The sequence below is a fragment of the Varroa destructor genome, unplaced genomic scaffold, assembly GCF_002443255.2.
Source record: "Varroa destructor unplaced genomic scaffold, Vdes_3.0 BEIS01000002.1, whole genome shotgun sequence".
Taxonomy (NCBI): domain Eukaryota; kingdom Metazoa; phylum Arthropoda; class Arachnida; order Mesostigmata; family Varroidae; genus Varroa; species Varroa destructor.
Window position 1 is genome coordinate 6395624 of NW_019211455.1, and position 21154 is coordinate 6416777.

The window sequence follows — 21154 nt, forward strand, 5'->3', positions numbered from 1 at the left end:
TTGAGAGTTGATCTATAGGACCATAAATACCATTGGACCATATATCACCTTATTATCAGGCCAGCCATACTACACGAGTTTCATATCAGTCCTTCACAGAAGATTTAAAACTGATATTCCATTTTTTGTAAGGCATTCCGCAGTTGTATTTGGCATTTTTTCAATAGACAGATAAACGCACCATTCATGCTAGCAACTAAATCTTTCAAATATCATTTCCATTCTATGATTGCCGTTGTTTCTGCTTTGTCTACAGTCGCTATAGAGACGTTCCTTCGACCTATCTAAATGGTAACAGGCATAAAAATTGGTCCGTCATTGTAGTTTTTTTTTTCCTTTTATTTATTTCAGTTAGCTCAGAATCGTTTCATATAATAGGCCCAGTTCTCTGCTATACTTCTACTTCAGAGAGAACGAATTTTCGAGTGCATAACTCTTGCGGCACCTCCATTCCGTTGTCGTCGCCTACTTCCAGCTAACTCCAGGTAACCTAGCTCCTGCCAGTTCCCAACGGACACCTACAATATTTTTCCTCATCCTGTGCAATAACACAAGCGCGTTGAGTAGAACGTCACGTTCTGTTAATAAGGAGAAACGCAATTATGCGTGTGACCAGTTTTAATCAGCTTTTTACTATATTCATAAATATATGAGGGTGTGTTTTTATGTGGAGGCTTACAATGTATTTATAAGTTATTACGTACCTCGCTGATTCTAACGAACACCTCGTACTTGCGTAGATTTTTTAGACTGCCAACTTACTTGAGATTTTCTCCGTCTGTTTGGTACCATTAAGTATTGGCCATTGTTGCTAATCAATAACCTAAGCAGAATTTCTGGCGCACGTAAAAGCGTGGACAATGGTTTATGCTGCGGTTCGTTAACTGGAAGTCGAATGACTGTACAGAAACGTCGGGTTCAGTTCTGTTCCTAGCTAGGTCCGAAGGTTAAGGTCGTTTCCGCTTTCTCAAAATTTCTCTACCATACATAAAATTACCAACGATAAAACTCCAATAAATACCAATATGTTAGTTAATCTTTATTGACAATATCATCATCCGATTCGAAATGTTTCGTTTAAGTGCCTTTGAACATATCATAATTTATTCATTTTAGTACGCTTTAAGTATCACCTCAGACCACTGACGCTTCCGACTCGTGTAGTTCTCAAAGTAGGCGTCCTCAAGACGATAACCTAAAAAGCGAAACACTCGTCATAACTACTACAGGCAATATTGCATACGTAACCAGCTTACACACAAATATCAACCCCATTCAATATAGATATTATCTTTATAGTTACCGGCTTTGTCTTGGTTTGCTCCGATTTAAGTCTGTATAGCAACTATCACTAGCTATGAATCCGGTGCACATCCACTTGTCGACTGATCAGGTCGTTTTGTGAGGTGCGCAACTATTTGCAAGATAACGCGACGATGCGTGCTGGAATCGACACGGTCTTTAAATCCATTGACGTTCACCGAAAACCAATAACAGCAAAGGAAGGTTGACCGCGAAAAAGATCAACACGAGGGTAGGTAAAAGGCAGACCTGCCGGACCCAGATCCGCTTCCATTTCGTCGGCACTATTTACTGGCCACTCGATGTATGTAAACACGTTCTAACAAGAACGTCTTGGTCATCGATGTCATGTGGGTCTGCCGTACAGCGGATGATGCACCTCTAAAGATGCACCTGCTCATGGCTGAGCATTCGGCCGTTCGACTTATTTAAGTTCTAAGCGTTAAGGCATCGCCGTTGGGTCGCTGGGCTCATTCCCGCACCGTGTGGCACACCCTTTTCCCGCTGGTGTGGGAGGCGCGTTTACGTTGAGAGGCTTAGACATCAGCGACGCTCACGGCAGAGGCTAAGTCGACGATCAGATCGGCGTCAGTCCTTCTCCTTCAACCGGACCTGCCCGGGCCGAGACGAGCACGGGGACGGCAACTGGCCTGGCTGGGCCCAAATTGCTTTCGCGAAAATGATTTAAGCAACCTTTTGGCGGATGCGCTTATTTTATAATCGCGCAACACGCGTCAATAGCTTGCTGAACGTAGTTGTTACTCATTACGTTGCATTTGTTTTACAGGCATTGATACTGGCCTCATGATACGGACGCGGCGCGGGTGTAGCGCTCTGTGTATCGACATGGCATCTCATAAAGACACGTATCTTTGTCTAATGTAAGGTACATTTCTCAAATAAATAACAAACTGTAGAACAACTTGACCGGCACATAAGTAAACAAGGATACATCTAGACAAGCATGAAATTACCTCAATTTTTCATTTCATCTTCTCAACTTCTTGATAGTAAAATCCTCCTATTTCATCCCTGAGAAGGCACGAGATTAAGTAACTTCTAACAGACGGAAAGTTAATAGAAAATGATCATTTGAACGAAGCAGTTCCTCTTTCTATGCCACTGGCTAACTTTATTTACAAGCCTGTCGTAACTGGGCCACACGGCGCCGGAGGTACGGAATACGGGCGCCGAATTTTCGGTTGAAAGTGACGAACGTTTAGCTGTTTGGCCTGTTGCAGATCCCACCATTATGTTACGGTACAAATAACACGTACAACTATTTAGCTTATAATAAAATCATGCGATTGTCGCATAGTTTGTATAAATTTAGTAGTGATGCTCCATGATGCCGTGATTTGGCTCATTTACATGGAACGACTCAACTGATCATAATTGTAAGTCCCTCGACGCCTTACCGGAACCCACTGGTTGCGTATGATGATGGAACGAGATCCGGCCATTTTGGGACGAACTCATCGCTAATCTTTCCCGTCATCACTAACAGCAGAATGCTCGTCGAACTGTTATCATCAAAATGATCGTGTCTTTTCTTTTGTCCACCGACAATGGGCGGACACGCCTCTTCGGTGATGCGTGTATATATAGATATGCCAGAGTAGAGATCGGTACCTGACGTATGCTGTATCTATATCTACCAAGCAGTTGATGTCACCGGAATGTCTCACCAAAGGCAATAATAACAGCAGTTCTCCATGCAGCATGTCGACGTTCTTGAATGTTCGACGCTGATTTCTGTTTGCTGAAAATTTCTACATCTACTAGGTATAGCTAATCTAGTATGTGCCTACGACCGGATGAAAGTGGGGAGTGGGCGGTTGACGCTTTTGAGCGTACCAGATACACATGCAGATAGAAGGATCAATGGACAGAAGGATGGTCGAACTAACACATTCAAGCCTTTGGTAGACTCAAAATTTATGCTATGATGTCCGTGACAGCGTTAGGGCGACGAGTCGCTATTGATCGTCTACGGGTGGTGGCTGGACGAGGAGATATTCATTTTTGCGCCGTGGAGCTCTTATGCTCGAGTGGGAGTTACCTCTACTGACCCATTGTGTCGTATAGCATGTAATGAACCTCGCAAGCCTGCCTGCACTCGTTGTGCTATGTAGATATACCTAAAACAACGATGATCACGGAACAATTCAACAAAATGCTAGCTTTCCAGATATTTTATATATTGAACGTCACAATTTTGACGTAAATAACAAATAACGTACGTTCTACTGAGGAAGGTAGTACACAAATCAGATTATATACAGATAAAGCTAGATATATGAATATATTAATTTTTCTATGTGATTTTCTAGTGCTGAACGAGTATCCGTTCTCTTCGAAAGAACATGTTTTTACTTTAGGTGGTCGACGAACTTTGCATACCTTAAAGTTATGTCATCAGTTAGGAGAAAATATACACTCTCCAAACTTCAGAATATCGAAACAGGTACTTTTTTGCTAAATATATTAAAGTGTTTCTATTGCGATGAGTGATGAACTTGAGCCGACACTTCCTAAGGAGCCGCCGCATTATAGTGGATAACTAAATATCGCTACAACATCTCGTTATTATACGAGCAGTGCAATGAGACACGGTAGCGTTCTTTCGTATGTATCACAAACTTACGAAATTCCCATCTCGTTTATGACTTGATCTGCGTTTTCGGACCGTTAATTCTGCTAATTCTATGTGTTCCCTATGTGTTCCTATTTGTCTGTCTGAAACTTCTCCGCCTCCAACATACTCCGGAGCACCTTTCAGACCCCGAAACAAACAAATCGACGCCAGCACAGGTACGGCAGAGCAGACCATGACTGAGAATAAAACAACGGAGATATATATGTATGCATGTGTATCAGAAAAAGAAAAGCTGGAGAATCACGCCAGCTTCTCTTTGCCGCTGCTGGTTTCCGGCCAGGCTGTCTGTCTATCCTCCAGCTATGTCCTATTACCTTGGTCTCTGCCTAAGGCTTTTCAAATGCGAAGGTACAAGGAGAGCTGAAAGAAACGGGAGCAGGATGCATAGAAAGACGCCTCGAGTTAGACACTCTAGCCTACGAATCAGCAGCCAGCCAGGACCAGCAGCAGCAGCAGTACTATATGCTGGCGATTAGCGCTATCCAGGTTATACCCGTAATTGACACACATGTTTGGGTGAGCGATTTGGATATGGCGGATGCGGCGGAAGCTAGGCGGCCGCGAGCTGAAACTGAGCCAGCCGATCGTAGGCCTTTTCAGAGCAATGAAAGGATTGACGATGTAGACAAAAAAAAAGATGAAAGAGAGAGGTAAATTCTGATCCGGCCACAGGAAAAAAGGAACGGCGCTCCTAGAATTTGGCCAGACGTCGGTCTAATCTACGAAGGCCGTAAGCAATGAACTTGGGCATCTGCAATGTTAGGATCTATCTCTAAAAGGAATTGGGGATTCGCTATATAGGAAGCGGCGGCTGAAGGAGTACACGCTTCATCGCCATGGTATAAAATTGCTAAATATTCGTAATAGGACTTCTGTAGATGCTAGTCACGGGTTTGAATTTCATATCAGCAAACTGACCAGATTGAGTAGGTCAAGGCCAAAAAAAAAACTAACAAGTGATGAAGATCAGATACGTAAACAGTTAACAAAAATTGCACCAGTCAGTGAAGATGATTCACAGCTGACTTAGCTGAAACGTGACTAACTTTTCGAATGGTAGCGAAGATGGCGCGGAACGTTGGCGAAGCATTCGACTCGAAGACCTTGTCATTATACTATAATTTCATTATAATCTTCAGATAAAATGCCTGAAAAATTAATTACATGCTATGGATTCAATGTGCTTCGGCTAAATGCTTTCAAAATACAATCGATTAAATGTACCCACGCGTCTGTCTTCAATTTAATTTTACCTTACGCTAGTCGCGAACTCAGCTTGCCGCCATCAGCTTGTACTTCAATCATTCGGAAGCAAGTTTATGCGACTGAGTCCTAATGGAAGGGAAATTTTGGACACCCCAGGAAAATTCCTGAAGTTGAATTGGATGATGGTGATGATGATGATGATGATGATGATGATACTTATTATACTTTTTATCGTATCGATTCCGTTTATTAGTTTGAATCACTTTGACATTCATATAATATTTAGTAGATAAATATCTAAGCGTCCTCATACGTTACGCGGACTTCCGAACTGCATAATTAATACAGAACGACTTCATCTCTCTCTCGGAAATCAACTAGCTATAGTACAAGCGCACAATAGCTTACCCTACCGTCTACGACGATACAGCGCTTCAAGCTACCTGATAATGGTGTGTAGCCTTTATTCGCACACAGTTTCGCTAGCGCCCTTTGTCTACTGGAGCCTCCACCAGTTGCACGTCATCATGCAGCTCTAAGCAGAAGCTATTGAGATGAAGAACCGCAACGAGCTTCTGTTTTTGCCGTCATTGAGATCAATCTTACGCTCACGTGCTCGCAAAATATCTTCCTTTTCTCTGACGTATACCATGTCTGTGTCATTGGCGGTCTTCTTTACTCTGGTCCATTAACTCTAGCCACCGCCAGTCACCCATATTATCTTTTTATCGGTCTCTATTCCTCGCTGGCTTTCCTATAGATCTTGCTGCCTCTGTATACGCCATCTACTGCAGTTTCGTCCTAAATGCGTGGGCCTGCTCTATTGATGCCAGTGATTGTAGTATCATGACGGCCGTCGTCGTTGTACTGAAATTCGTCGACCTCTTATCAAAAGTGTTGGTCCCGATGGCGATAAGATATTGAAGGAGTGCGACGGCTATCTCTTCTGAACTCATCATCAACATCATCGTCATAATCTCGGACGGGGGTGGAGGCAGGAATCATCGAGAGACGTAAAATCAAGAGGAGGAGAAGGAGGAGGAGGAGGAGGAGGACGACGACGAAGCGGATGGTTGCGGCGATTCATCTGGCTGGGTTGCAGCCAAAGTTAAGGCAGAAGCAGCTATCACAGCGGCGGCGACGGCGGCGGCGGCGGCGGCGGCGGCGGCGGCGGCCGCGGCCGCAGTAGCAACGGCAGCAGCAACAGCTATCGAACAGAGAAGGTCTCTAAGCATCGTCAATCGTTTAGCGTCTTAGAGCTGGGTCGACGAGAATCGATCCAAAACTACCATCACCTCCCCCCACGATCCGCCAAGCAGCCGCAAATATTCGACTATCACAAGCGTATGCAGCCTGTGGCTAGATCTGCCGTGTCTCTGTAGATGAGCTGCGAGACTGAGATCATCTCTCTACCTCCCTGCCTGCCTCCCTCCCTCCCTCCCTCGGATTTTTTCTCCCTCTCGATCAATTCATTCTGCTATTGAGCGGCGGCTCCAGCGTCGAAGTGGAGTTCGCTTCGATCACCGCTACCGACCGCCTAATGTTTTTCTATTTCTTTTCCTGCTTTTTCTTCTGCACCTTCTGTTTCTCCTTATGCCGCCGCTACTACTGCTGCTGCTGCTTTTTCGTTTTCTCCTGGATCGTCGCCTTCTCCTCCGTTTTCGTCGTCGTCTGACAACGAAAGCAGCGTTGACTTTCGCAAAGCCACAGCGCGAACGTAGGTGCGGCATTTCCTACTTGTGCTTCATCGTTTCGATCGTCATAGTTCGTCCTCTCTTCTTCGGGCCGCATTGATACCACATCGCCGCATTGGGTTCGCTCGCGAACTGCGCCAGACGCAAGCAGGCGGCCGGCCGGCCGGCCGGCCGGCCGGCCAGCCAGCCAGCTAGCGAGCAACGCCGTTGGCTGCGCCATTGCTCATGAACGCTGGAGATCAGTTGCTGCTGCTGCTGCTGCTGCTGCTGATACTGATGATGCTGGTGTTGTTGTTGTTGGGGATGACGACGACGACGACGACGACGACGATGATGATGATGATGATGGCGCCGCTGATTCCCGCCCACCGGCACCAGCAGATCCAACGTTGGTGCTGGAGTTTGCGGCGCTAGCCGCCGCTGTTAAATCCACCAGATTGCTGCTGATGCTGCTGCTCCTCTCCACAAAGGAGCGGCACTCTGTGCTGCGGCTGCGGCCCTCTCCCAATTTAACAGAAGTTGTGCCTGCTATGGGAGCCCCGTAGTCGTGCGGTATGACGCTTCGTCTTCATTCACGTGTTGCTATGTGACGGAATGGCCCGTACCGTTCCGAGGATGCGATTATGAAGTCACCTTCATCGTGGAGCTAGCTAGCTGGTAGAGTCGAGAGGAAGAGTTCGCGCTAAGGGTCGCGCTTCAACAACGTAACACATAACGTATCGTGTACTCTGGAGAAATAGTGTTGTTCGACTGTGTGGTAGCGTACGTCTCCGTACACTATCGAAGTCCAGCGTCCGCTAATTACTTCTGTCCTAGTAGCTATCACCGTGTCGAAGCTGATCTATTTGATGTGATCCTCGGCTTTTTTTTTTTTTTTCGGAAAGACGAACGCCGAGTGAGTGCGTATGGTGCAGTGCGAGAGGAAGAAACGGAATAATAATAACGACTGTTGGTCACAAGCGATGTACCAAATAGCCTATTTCATTTTCTAGCCATCGGTCGAATTAGATTTAGATACTGCTCAATAATTGTCTACTTGGGGAATAACTTTTCGCAAAAACTCCTTCCAGCGAACCGCGGGCTCGTTGACGACGACGACGACTATAGGCTGACATTGTATGTTCAGAGTGCAAATGTGATTCATGAAGTGACTGACGAAAAGACGGACAAATAGACAGACATTTTCATTGGAAAAAGATAGTGTGTATAATGCAGAAAAATCGTCAGCTTTCAAAAACGCACGCGGATACATCACTCGTAACGACCTCGACCAGCGCAGTAGCTATGGTGCGATTTACCGAAGCTGCTTGGCTTCTATTGGCAACGTTGACAACAGGTGAGCTTACTTTGGCATACCTTTTTCTAATAGGTAATATTCTAGCATCAAAGCACTTGAGTATAGGAAGTTATAGACCGGTAAATTTTTACTGCTGTCTTTGTCGGATGTACGTGTAACGGCAAAACACAATTACGTACTTCTAGAAAGCCAGGCTCATCAATGAAGAAGCTGTCTAGTACTCATTACGATGGTGCCAATTGGACACTATAAATCACACTATTTACAAACGTCACATATCCACAGAGGCTTCTGGATAAGCGAATACATGACGAAAACTTTATACAAAATCAAATTGAGCGCTGAAATTTCCATTCGTTCTGGGTGCTCTCCCCCACATCGAATTGATCGTCGCCCCTGTCCGATCAAAAGTTTAGATTTGTCTGCCAGGTCACGTTAGTACTGCCTAATAAGCAGGTCATATACGAATATTGCAAAGTCAGTACGACCCGTGTCTTAATAGGCTTGATGAGGCAGGACGCGTTATTGAGAAGGTGCAGGGGACGAATGTGTACAATTCTCGTATAAAAGCCGATTCCACCCCACTGGGTGTTGATTTGTTAAAAGCGCGGAATCTATTCGGTAATAAGTGAGAGGCACACGTTACTCTTGCGGCTATCTTCATTTTAAACAACACAGAAAGTGTTTTTTTCGAGACTCCTGTAGATTCTTTAATACGTTTGCTGCCACTAGTACTTGCCGCAAGCAGAGCATTGGCTGATAAAGCGGAAAATGATTTCGATATGGGTGAACGTATCGGGAGATTTCAATTCTTGCTGGTTGCTGCAGGCCTCTGCTTGGGCTTGTCCTCCCGCGCCTGTTTCCCTCCCGAAACTTCTCCAATTTTGTCTTTTCCCTATTGACTTTGAGGGAACACATGTTGACAAGGTTGCCGGCATCTGCCGACGATAAATTCTGGTCATACTGAATAGAACATTATCATCGACGTGTATCATGTTCATTTCCTTAGGACATATCACCTATTGATCACCCAGTTATTTACTAGCAATTAATACAAGCAGAACTTCGTCTTCAAACTACTGTGTCTGGACTAGGCGTATCTGCGCCCTACCAATCAATCAGGCGTTGTTTTTTTTCTTCTTCTTTAAAAGTGATAGGACGGGGTTGGTTGCCTATGTCTATCGCTATTCTTACGCTTTCTCTCCCTTATTTTCTGCGTCGGACACTGATGGAATGACCGTCCGCCTATTAAGGCCCGCGGGTTTCATCTGTTTCACCACGGTTCATTACACTCCTACAGTTTGATTCGGCCGTCGCAGCATTTGCGGTGAGTCGCTCACCGCTGGCCTGTACAACTTGTGGACCTGAGACAGCTTTCGCGGAGAGCCGTCTCTAACACCACGGTGCCAGCAGCCCGACCCACTTAAATCTGTGTTGTTTTTTATTTCCGCTGCTTTGGTACCCGTTGTTACTGGTACGGTTGTGTTCATCACTGCTACTTCCATTAGTATCATCATGTACAGACAATTTCGATAGTTGGATGGAAACGATCGTTATACAGTTTCGTTGTACGAATCGAAGCGTCTCCTACTTCGTACGGTTATTTCTGTCATCCTCGTCTGCGTATGATCGATCGACGCTATAACCACCTAAACCACAGTGACTAACCAGATATACAGTTTGCTTTTGACCGGCGTACCTTGATTACGACTAACTGTTGCTACTGCTGTCGCTCGTGATGGTGATGATCGCGTCACCAGAGCCTGTTGCCATAGCCCCGTGTCCTCGTAAGGACAAGTGTGAGCAGGATACGAGGAACAGTCTATGGGAGATGGAGCGGTAAATAGTCAACGACGTGACGAATAAGGTGAATCTTGGGGCGGGTGGTATGTACAGCGTTCTATCTTTGATGGCTGCGTAACGTTGAAATATAGCACGATATGGTGTTGCCGGCAGTAACAAGCACGATTTGATGAAGATGAATTCGGGATAGTACTAAATGCTACTCTTGTCGCGGCCGAGATGCCCCTTGAAAGCTGTGTCATTATAGAGTGTCTTCTTCGGGCGTTATCTAGAAGGTCTAGTGTTTTGGTCTTCTTATAAAGCGTTTCCTCATTTCCATGCAGCAACAGTTCGAAAGTTGTTCATTCTATACATTACACGGACCGCGGAACCTCCGATCGACGAAACAGTAATACCGCCTCACTGCCATCAACGACAATAACAACAACAGCCAAAGCAGCGGGTCAATAAAATTTACAGCGGGTAACAACAGGTCGTGCTTCTTCAGTGTCAGTAGCAGGTTTAAACTTAAGAAGATATCACCTTGTGGCCGAATATCAGGTGATAGCGAAGCGTAGGACATAAAGGCGAACATCAAGAACGTCAAAGACGAGGTAGCAGCACAAACACCGACAAAACGGCCAAAGTAGGAACAAAGAGCGCAACCGGAATATACGGCCAACCTTTAACTAAAAGGAAATGGTCCTACTACCTACTAAAAAATTCAGTTCTACTGCCTTCGAGCACTGCTTTAGAGGGCTGGCCCCTTCCAGCACGAAACGAAGTGTATCTAAGGCTAACTTTGAACTTAGATCACATTAAGGAGCCAGACACGATACCAGTATGAAATAAGAAAGATGCCTAACCTTTACCGAACGTTAGGACAAAATTTGCACAACCGTCCATTATTTCTATTTGGCCTCTAAAATTTAAGACAGAATGTAAATTATAGTCGCGATTATTAACTACCCGTTAATTTGAAGTAACTTTCTGAAAATCCAACAAGGATATCTGCTCGTTACGTTAATTAAACAGAATATTAGTTCAAATCTCTTATTTCCGGATTTGCGTATACCAGGGAACATCAACGCGATATTTATACTTGTTATGGTCGTAATTCGGAAGAAATGCACGCTTTCGGTCCGGTAACCAACGATGTTTCCGTCTTTTCCCCTTTGTATTTATAATTTGGCTAATGTGTACATATAAATAGTCTGATAAGTATCTGTGTCGAGACCATGAAATATCCAGTATGTGGAAGATCTGTTTTTCCCAGCAGTCTTCCTTTGGTTTCGATTACCATAATTAGTTATTGTTATTTCTGCATCTGTTGTTGCACCTTTAATGCTATGTACGTACTGTCCACCCTTGTTATCGCTATTATTGTTGGCTCGTAAATGATGTCCAAATGTCGGTTCTGCAATAGATTGAACGTGTGAGACCGATGAGGTCACAATCGTGACACGGAAAAAAATACGTAATCGTTGCTCAGCCGTACCATGTCTTGTCTTACGTCCTTTGTACATATCGCCGCAGCAGTCTGCCCGCCCCGATTGCCTGCGCAAAGGTATTCCCTCGCACTGAGATGCCTTATCCGTCAGTCTTCTTTCCTTAACGTTCGGAATAAGTCGTCGCCAAGCGAGTGGCAATGGAGCTCATAGGGACCCGTGGCTTGAGAACGGTCAAATGGAAGTCCGTCCGTTCACAACGTGCACGGCTGGACATCGTACCGATCCACACACATATCTCTCTGTATACTACTCTAGATACACAAGCAGATATATACAAGGCCGAGGAGATTCTTCCTTATCTCGCAACAGTCACTTGTAGCGCGAATCGAGCGCTCATTGAGAGAACGGTAATAGACAACGATATCGAGCACCACCCGTTACTATTAATGTCCTTTTCTTTGTGCGGTTTGATCCGTGTATGAGCATGTGTAGACAGGAAAGCAGCCCCCCTGCCATCTTAAAGGCGATAGTGGTTAAGTACTAGCAGCAGCAGAGGTAAAACGGGGATATCAGGGCGATGGATGGTTTTGGATCGTTTCGACAAATTCGGCTCAGGTTGACTTTCGGTCCATCCACGTTACTTGTCCATATCGGCTGTGGGGCGTCCGTCGGTGGCGTTATCCCTTTGATACTTCTGATGTACCTAATATCTTTCTACCATGCTTACAACCCTCTTCCGTTTTTTCTGTTGTCTGGCAAGTACAGCGTCCAGTGATGTCCTCTTGAAATCAACCCATAAGAATAGGTCCCTTCCATGCGCAACACAGCGATCAAGCAATACCCACACATTCGCTCAACATGTCGAAACAACTTGATGAAACAATCGTTATCTCGGAACAGTAGCAGAAACTAACAAAAATTTGTTCTATCGCTTTTTCTGTGCTCAGCAATACTTATTCTATCTAGGCGAGATCATCATTGCAGTTTCGCAACAACTGCCCGTCTCTCTATGTTAACACGTCACCAACACTCCGGCGTCACAGCAGACAACGCGTTCGATGTGGACGTGCTTTGTCTTGCTTTTCCCCTATCCGTCATGCAATAGTCCCTCATCCGTGCATGTTGCTAAGGGTGAACCCAACAGTAGCATAGCTCGCCTAAGATTGCACAGTATAGTTCATACACATATTAACATTGTGCTACTATGAAACGGGTACGACCACGATGATAGCGACGTGTCAGACGAGTGAAAAAGGCGGTTCGCAAGGCACACGTTGGTATTGTTCTGTGCTGGTCAGATCGCACGGGTTTCAGAACTCACTTAGCGATGCCGATAATGTACGCCGGTGATTAGATGCTTTGCCACTTTCTAATTACTAGCCATCATCGCTGACGTTTTTATTCATGTTCTGATGATCTGGCTGTGGTAATCATCGGAACGGCGTCAGACATCGAGGCATCTGCGAACACAAAAGGGGCGTAAAATAATTTACGCGCAATTCAATGATGTGCCCCCGTCGATCAAAGAAAACGGTTCCGAGGCCCAAAGATACTGTAGTAATAAGTATTAATGCCGGCATCGATAAAATTAAAGTGCATACGACACGGAATAGCTGGCCCGAAAACAGCTGATACTCGTTACTATTGATAGACTTAGAAATTGATTTGTTGCGTGATTTCTAGCGTTTCTCATCTCCTGAGGACGGCGCTGTTTTGATTTTTCATTTCTATCTGCTTCTAATGCTTTGATAACGTCGCGGCGTTAGCCCAGTGTACGGATCGCCGTTGCCTGCTGCTGCTGCTGCTGCTGCTGCTGCTGCTGCTGCTGCTGCTGCTGCTGCTGCTGCTGCTGCTGCTGCTGCTGATGCTGCTGCTGCTGCTGCTGCTGCTGCTGCTGATGCTGATGCTGCTGCTGCTGCTGCTGATGCTGATGCTGATGCTGCTGCTGCTGCTGCTGCTGCTGCTCACGTACATATACGCAGTATGCAGTAAGAAAGTGTCCGCTGTTCTCTACAGCCGTCATGTTTTATCCTTTTCGTTTTTTCTCAAATGTAAATAATAATAAATTAGTCGCAAGAAGCAGTTGTTGGGCTGGTCAGCCCCGGCTAGACGTACGGCTAGGAACTGAACTTGAATGTTTCATTTCGGTAGCTGTCGGCCTTGCCGTGGATAATAGCGATTGTCCTGTTGCCGTTACAGCTGCAGCATTTCTTTTGATTTGTAAAGAGGACCACGTCAAAGCCAGTGGCTAGTTAGCATTCGCGCTTAAGAGGTAAATGTTTCTTTGCTGTGCAAGCAATGGTCATTCGAAGCAATGCAACGGCCACAACGCGCAAACGACCTGCAGCTGCTGGTGTTGCGGTTGCTGCTGGTGCTGCGGTTGCTGCTGGTGTCCATGCGTGGGGCCGTTGATGCTGTCCGATGGCCAAGTTCAACTGGGTTCTCACTTGCACGGCGGTACGGTGGAGTGACGGCGTCTGCCATCGCCAGCAGCTCGCTGATACAACGCTACATGAAAAAGATCAACGACATGAGCGAGACAGTTATTATTGATAACAACAACAATAATATAATACGACTGATAGTAAAAATGAAACGATAAATATGAATTTTTATAGCGCTTTTCTTCGTTCCGTTCGGTACCGGTTTCGAGGCCTGTTTGGTGCTTCTGCCAGGCCGTGTATACTTCATTCAATTTAATGATTTCGTAACGATTGCCATCATCAACGATGAGTCAGACACATCAATGAATAGCAGATATCATCGTGATTCTTTTTATGATTTCCATTTTTCCGTCGTTGTCGTTGTCGTTGCTGGGCAAAAGCAGAGGCGACCAGCGAATTTGGTAATATATATATTTGAGTTCGCTCTTCAGTGGATTTACAAAGAACGCCATCGTACCATTACATAGGGTTCTGTTTCATAGATGGTCGATCGACTATACAAAAAGGAAAATATTTGGCAAGACGGTTCCATCCGCCGATACAACATGCGTCGAAGTTATACTTTAGATGCTGACGTGACACCATTTCCCTTTTAGTTTATGTAGACTACGAGGGATCGCCGAAGAAAGTATTCACTCTCTCGATTGTGCTATTTTTTTTTTTTTTCATAGAACTAAACCACAATGGGTGGTTGAAGCTGACCGTTCCTCGGATTAGTGGATTGCTTTTAGCTACGCTCAACTGTCCGCCGCTCATCTGGCCTTCCCGAACGAACTACTATTAATTCAGGTTTCTCTTCCAAATTCTCAAACCGACTGTCCTTCTGGGTTCAGGTTGTGAGCACATCTGGAGAGGCTCCAAACCAAGGGACGGTAGACTGGCGGGATGGTCGGATAAAAAAATCGACATCAGTTGCGCCTAGGCACACGTAGCGTCCATTAGCAGCTCGCGTGTAGTTCATCTGGATGTACAGATACGTAGTGTGTATGTAGTAAAAGGTTTCTGGTAACCTCCATCTGATCGTCCCTGTGGTGAAAGGCGATGCTAGTAGACAATGGGAACTTTGTCATAGACATAACGGCCGACGCTAGAACCCGCATTAAGAGGGTGCCACATCCTGAAAAGTTCAGGGGACAGGATGAAACCAACAGGACTTCTTTTGAAATAGCCTGGATTTATAAATGACTCTCTAGACAACGCTAGAAGATTCGACTGGTTTAGAAAAAATATTCTTTCATTCAAACCGTTCTTCATTCGTAGTGCGATTTGCTTTGTTCAAGTCTAGCAGTGTTCCTGACACAAAGGCTCCTTATCGTTACGTCGCCTGGCTGCTTCAGCTGATGAGCGCTATCTTAGAGCAGCAAAAGTCGAGTTTTAATAGGGGTAAATTTTTCATAGCATTTAGCTTCACTTTTCACTGGGTCATCGTCATACATAGGAAATTTGGTTAGCGTACAGCTGTGCTAATATAGTGGCCAGAAGGTAATACACCACGGGATCGGGGGACTTCTTCACAGGAGTCACAGCCGCGTGTTTAGGTGGCTATGTCCAAGCTGTCGTAGCCGGCGAAAATCCTGGTAGCACCAATCCTCAATTTAGCCCCTCACTCGTAGATATAAGAGAAATGCCATAGTTGCTAGGAGCATCAATTACAATAATTGGTTGTAGCAGAACATAAAATGAATGAGTAATATGGTATATATCGCTCTCTTCTGTTCGGTCCTATCACCACCATCGCGAGCACGGCAGTCATCGCCGCCTGATTCCCCCCTGACGCGCATCTGGCGCGTGCCTCGCATGTGCTGTGCTTCTATCGTCATCGTTGTCGTCGTCCTTCTTCCGTTTTCGTGTAGGCTGGCTGGCTGGCTGGCTGACTGCTTGGATGACTAGTCCTAGCTATTTTAGCCCGCTAGGGTCGTCATTTTCGTGCGTGCCACCTTCGAACGACCAGTATGAGAAGTGATTTTACATTTTGGTCATTGCAGGGGGTTCGTTGAGATGAGGTGGCGATCACCAAGACTAAACCGCTACTCTGCCAGCCTGTTAGAACGATTTACTACGATTCGATAATTTTTTCGTTGCCTTCTTCACTCTCCCGAATACATGCACGCGCGTTGCAAAAAGATTTTAGAATGGAGTGACGTTAACCACTGTCTCGCGCAATGCTCCGCCATTAGATTCATCGAATGTTGAATTGCAAGCGTCCGGTGCAACTTTACAACTCCTGCCGGTGATAGCTTCCTGATAGCGTTCAGTAGAGAGCTAGAATTTGGCATTTGCGTACATTGTACTCTTATAGAGATCTGGTTAGGCAAACATTTGCACGACAGCTAGCATGACCTGCATGAACATACCTGCGTAGTACGTTTAGTCTGCTAGAACCTACCTCTGGCCCTAGCTAGCTGGCTCGACGAACAAGCGCTATTGTACGGAACTTTTTGGCGTCAGCAGAGGCGAAATGTGTCCTGCATCGACGCCTAATCGTAGGTCGTTGGAGTAGCTTTGTTTGGAGTAGGAGCCGAAGGTGCAGCAGCAACAGCAGGCGGAATGCCATTCTTTGAATATGGCTTACGGTAGCAAAGAGCCATCGCCTAGTTATGCCTACTACAACGACTACTTCTACTACGACTACAACTAGACTACACGCAAGCAGACGCACAGACGACACATGGACGTGACACAGACATGACTAGCGCTTCTGCTGCTGTGCGAGCATATATGCACAACTGTTCGTTGTGCCAGAAGTGGAATTGTCATCCGGGGTCTCTCGCCTACCTCTATTCTGCCTTGTATAGTGCGATTCGCCTCTGTGGATGGCAGCGCCGGCAGTGGTATAAGCACTCGCACCACTTTTGCCTGAACCAGCTGGATCCGATTTTCGCTGCTTGGCTGGATGCTTGCTGGGTCGAGGCCAGCAACCGAACGCGATCAGCCGTCTGGCAGTTTGAGATGGCTCAGGAGAGGCCAGAAGCTTCGCTCCTGACTTAGGCCGTATCTAGCCTTATAGAATGGGTGTAAACAGCTCCATTGTAAAGTCGACTCGGGCTGTTGTGGCCTGGTTGCTACCGCTCTAGCAGCAACCATTACTATCGCCATCAGCAGCGGCGGCGTATCCAGGAGCGGCAGCAGCCATCGCGGCAGCATACCCGCCGATGACTGCTGCTGCTGCTGCTGCTGCTACTCCGGCACGAGGGAAACCTTCGTCGTCTTTTTCTTCGTTTCCTGAAGAGCCGCCGGAGCCGCTACTGTCATTCGGCTAAGTACATACATACATATCGCCTGCTAGTGGTCCAAAGCGCTGAGGGCGTCAGCTGCGCAAGTAGATTTATTTGTACGGCTGAACGGCAGATGGCGTCCCTAGCCGACCTTCCGGTCAGACATGTGCAAGGACAGGTCGCGAATCTCGCGTCCTTTTCACTCGCCAGGCTTAAGGCAAGCACGATACAAAGCACAATATCTTCGACAGAATATTGAAGAATGGACTGGGTCAGTCTGGTCGGACGTGACACGTCACAGATGCGAATGGAGTCTCCCACAAACCAAAAGGACCAGCCAACTGAATCTCCGTGATCAGCAAATGCTACAGCAGCAATATTCGTAAGCTTCGTAACCTTGTCTAGCTTAGCTGACGATGTGGCCGCGTCTTGTATTGAGCCTATACACGATCGAAGCACTGAGGTTAGATGGCGAATGAAGGGACGTGGAACAGTTCCTCATTAATGCGTTCGCTTTTCTCATCGGCCTTAGATATCTCTGATTTCCCAGCATCAGCAGTAACTCTGGGAAACAGAGCGCGTATTAAGGCCTGCGCATGCTGTTATTCGAGGACAGAAAACTCCTCGTATGATGATTCCTCATGTGGGCAACATTAGGCAAATAGTTGCCTTTGTGTCTATGTGGCAGTTGTACGGCGGTAGTAGGATATACATATATGTCTAAGTATAGGAGATAGTAAAATTTACTGTGACGCTCATCGTGAGCTCAATTCAGCTATGCTCCAATATGAAGGAGATACATGTAAAGAGGTGCGAGATGGCTGTGGTCGAAATCTTGGAGGCATATTCTAGGGGCGGCAGCGAGCTTCTTCATCTGCTCGACGAAAGCCATTCGGGGAAGCTCGCCCACTCCTAGTTATCATTATCATCACCACACCATAGTGGCACCAGATAGGACTAAGTACAGTCAGACATGAACAAACGCCAAATAAAACGAATGGTTAACCGAATCAATCTCTACTTTGTTTTCTCTTCGCTTAACAGCGAACGTTCTTGAGGTGTTTGTTCTTTATGACATATACATGGAGCCGGTTCTCGAAAAACAGTGCGCAGTACAATTAGACGCTTAAATGACTGGCTGGCCTTCCGCAGAGGCACTTTGCGAATGAAATTCGTATAAATATATGCTATATAATCGAGAAGTCCCGTAAAAATTCTATCCAGCGTAGTGCATGCTTAGATAATCCATATCGACTGAAATCACCTATCCGCTATTGTTGTTGTTGTTGTTACTGCTGCTGTTCTCCTCCAACTTTGGCAGAAAGACAGGCCCACAGGAAGAAAAGGCCGCAGTGTCAATCCCGATCTCTGTTGAGACATCCCGATTAGTTTCATTGCTGTTACCCTATAGAGTGTTATAGGAATGACCGAGACGCACGTGTTGCGACTAGGATTGTTGACTACCGATTGATATGTTTCATGTTGCATCCTTTCCGGTAGATTATTTGTCGAGTTAATTAGCTAAGCGGTAACAATACTTCAATGACTATCCGACTTGTACTTAGAAGAAGCCTATGAGTGAGCTTCCACAGCTGCCCGAGGGGCACCGGCTTCATAAGCTTCAAATCGCTGCAAGCGAAAATTAGCCCAAAGCCAGCTAAATCCACTTAACGATAGTCGATGTTTCAACAGAGAATACAGTTGTCAGTTGCCTTTACATGTTCGGGTCTCCAATTCGCCCGAACGAGACCATTTCGGTTGCTTAAGGCACCTTTATGCGGGCTCGTAAGGCAACTTCCCTCTCACCGTCTCAACATCCCCCCACCCCACCCTTCCGTCAGTACGTTATCATATGTATATACGTGTGTCGACTCACGGGATACATCCGCTTACATTAATTCTTCTCTCATAAACGAGTGATCCATGGATCGAATCGCAATTTCTTCAGAACGTATTACCATAGCTATGCGGCTCTGCGCCCACATTCAAACCGACGTCTTTAATATTCGGTCTCAAATTGTTTTCGCTCAGTCTTAATTTTTCTGCGTTTGATGCGTCTAAAGTGCCGCTAGCCAGAAACGCCAGACGAGTAAAAACACACGCCACAAAGAAACTTCCAAACGGATTTTCACAAATAAAAGTCCGGGACTCGTCGCCGTAGCAGTGGCCCTGCTATGTTTCTCAGATTTGATATGTGCCGCCTTCGCAGTAACATAGCCATCGTCAAAAGTACATGCTACGATCGTACCTATGTTCTCAACCCGTTCGCTAAACAGACGCAGTCAAGGAAGTGCTTACCGGATAGGATGATAAATATATGATTACATCTATCTACTGAAAATTTTTGCCAGATTTCGCCGGACGAGTTGAAGGAAACAACTGATCGGGCCATCAGTAGAGTGGTCGAGATTATTCGATACGCTCACGTAAGCATCCACAGCATTCAGTGTTTGAGGCTCGCGTGTTATTAGGATCTACTAAAGCCTTAATCGAACAGTACCTTATTGTGCTGATGGCATCCTCTCATCAGTATCTTTTCAGCCTATTCTATCTTCATGTCTTTGCCATGCGGCGTAGTGATCTGTATTTATTAAGCACAATTAACGTTAAGGAATGGCGAGCCTAAGCGGTGCTTAGTAAGCCGAGTCGGCGGCACGTTGCTCGCCGTAACCAAAGCAGTCGTGCCGCTGCCGTCGCCGTTGTCGACGAAAACAGCGACGATGACGAAGAAAACGATGACTATGAAGAGAAACGTAAGGGCTGGCTGCCAAAAGACTTACTTGCCCATCGCCCATCTCTACGTTCAGACTTCAGCTGTTGCTGCTGCCGCCGCTGTTACTCCTGAAGGGGCTCGTGATCACGACGTGCGCTATGATCTTGATGACTTCGCCGATAGCTTGATAGCTGTAGGCAGCTAGCTGGCCACGGCCGCTGCCTTCCGAGGGCTCAGTATCTATAGCGGGTTGGCCGTCTCGTTGACTCCCTGGCTTCTCGTCATTCTCGTTTAGTATAGCAGAACCATCAGCCGCGGCGCAGTTTTAGTCCGCGTGCTGACTTAAAGCACCAGTACGCAGCACATACCAAGCTACCTGCATAAACATGACAGTACGCGCCTACCGCGGGCCCAGCGGGATCGAGGCTTTTCATTGGCATGGGACGACAAGGATTTTGATGTCCATGTGACTCCTCGATGAAGGCTTTCTCGTCTACTCGTTTATTGGCTGCCGTTAATCGTCGTCCATTAAATCGTCGGCGACTTTGCTAAACGATCGAAAGTCGATTCCCGATCGGGCAAGCGGCCTGCGCGCCAGAACTGGCCGCGCAGGCCCCGTTAGCCGCTCTACTGCTGCGACTGGTCGGACGAGAATGAACGAATCTTAGAGGTATATCGTTATGAAATCGTGTGCTAGTGCTTGATTTGAGTGTGTATGGTGCCGAGACGACAACGAGAACTTCATTGTGCTTTGAATAGCTGCCACAGTGGCAGCAGAAACATTCTCGTGCCGTCGCGGTCCGAACGGCACCAAAGCGGTTGGTACCGCCTGCTCCAACTATTTCTATCCACAGGAAAGATACTGACGATAGGGAAGCAGCCTGTCTAGTTAACTCGCGATAAAAACCAACACTGCCGGCCCTGATGGACAGTAAGTGCGTGATGTTAGAAAAAAAGACAAAGATAAAAGTGAACGACAACTGTTGATGAGCTAATAACAACCAAGCAGTAGTTAATTGGTCAGCAAACGATGAATACTGAATGTCACCCTCAAACACCCGCCTAGGACCCCCAATTAGAGGCGTCACTGCTACAAATACTTCCGCTGCTATATCCATTACGTGTGACACTTATCGTAACCGTACTGCTGATGGTAATGACGAAAACGTAGATTATCTCTTGAGAAACTGTTCGGCATTGTTACTATGGCAAATAGTGAAGCGGAAGAATTGAATAAGGGACAAAATAGGACAAAAAATATAAAAAGAACGTATCCATTTTACTATGTGTTTGTAATGCGGTCCCCGTATCAATGGCCACAAGCCAAGATGAAAGCTAAAAGATTGGGGTAGTCCAACTGAAAAAAACAAAAACTCGATCGAGGTACGTCA

General features: G+C 46.2%; 1 protein-coding gene across 2 annotated transcripts in view; it reads left to right on the top strand.

Moving 5' to 3' along the window:
- Positions 1-21154, top strand: part of LOC111244311 (uncharacterized) — a 147536-nt gene that overhangs the window by 53137 nt on the left and 73245 nt on the right. Inside the window, exon 2 of one of the 2 annotated variants that reach the window (XM_022791268.2) lies at positions 7932-8197. In XM_022791268.2, the coding sequence (XP_022647003.1) occupies positions 8071-8197 (127 nt within the window). In that variant the 5' untranslated portion in view covers positions 7932-8070. Of the gene's footprint in view, positions 1-6784; positions 8198-21154 lie in introns of those variants that run through there. The other variant, XM_086981999.1, reaches the window with a different exon arrangement.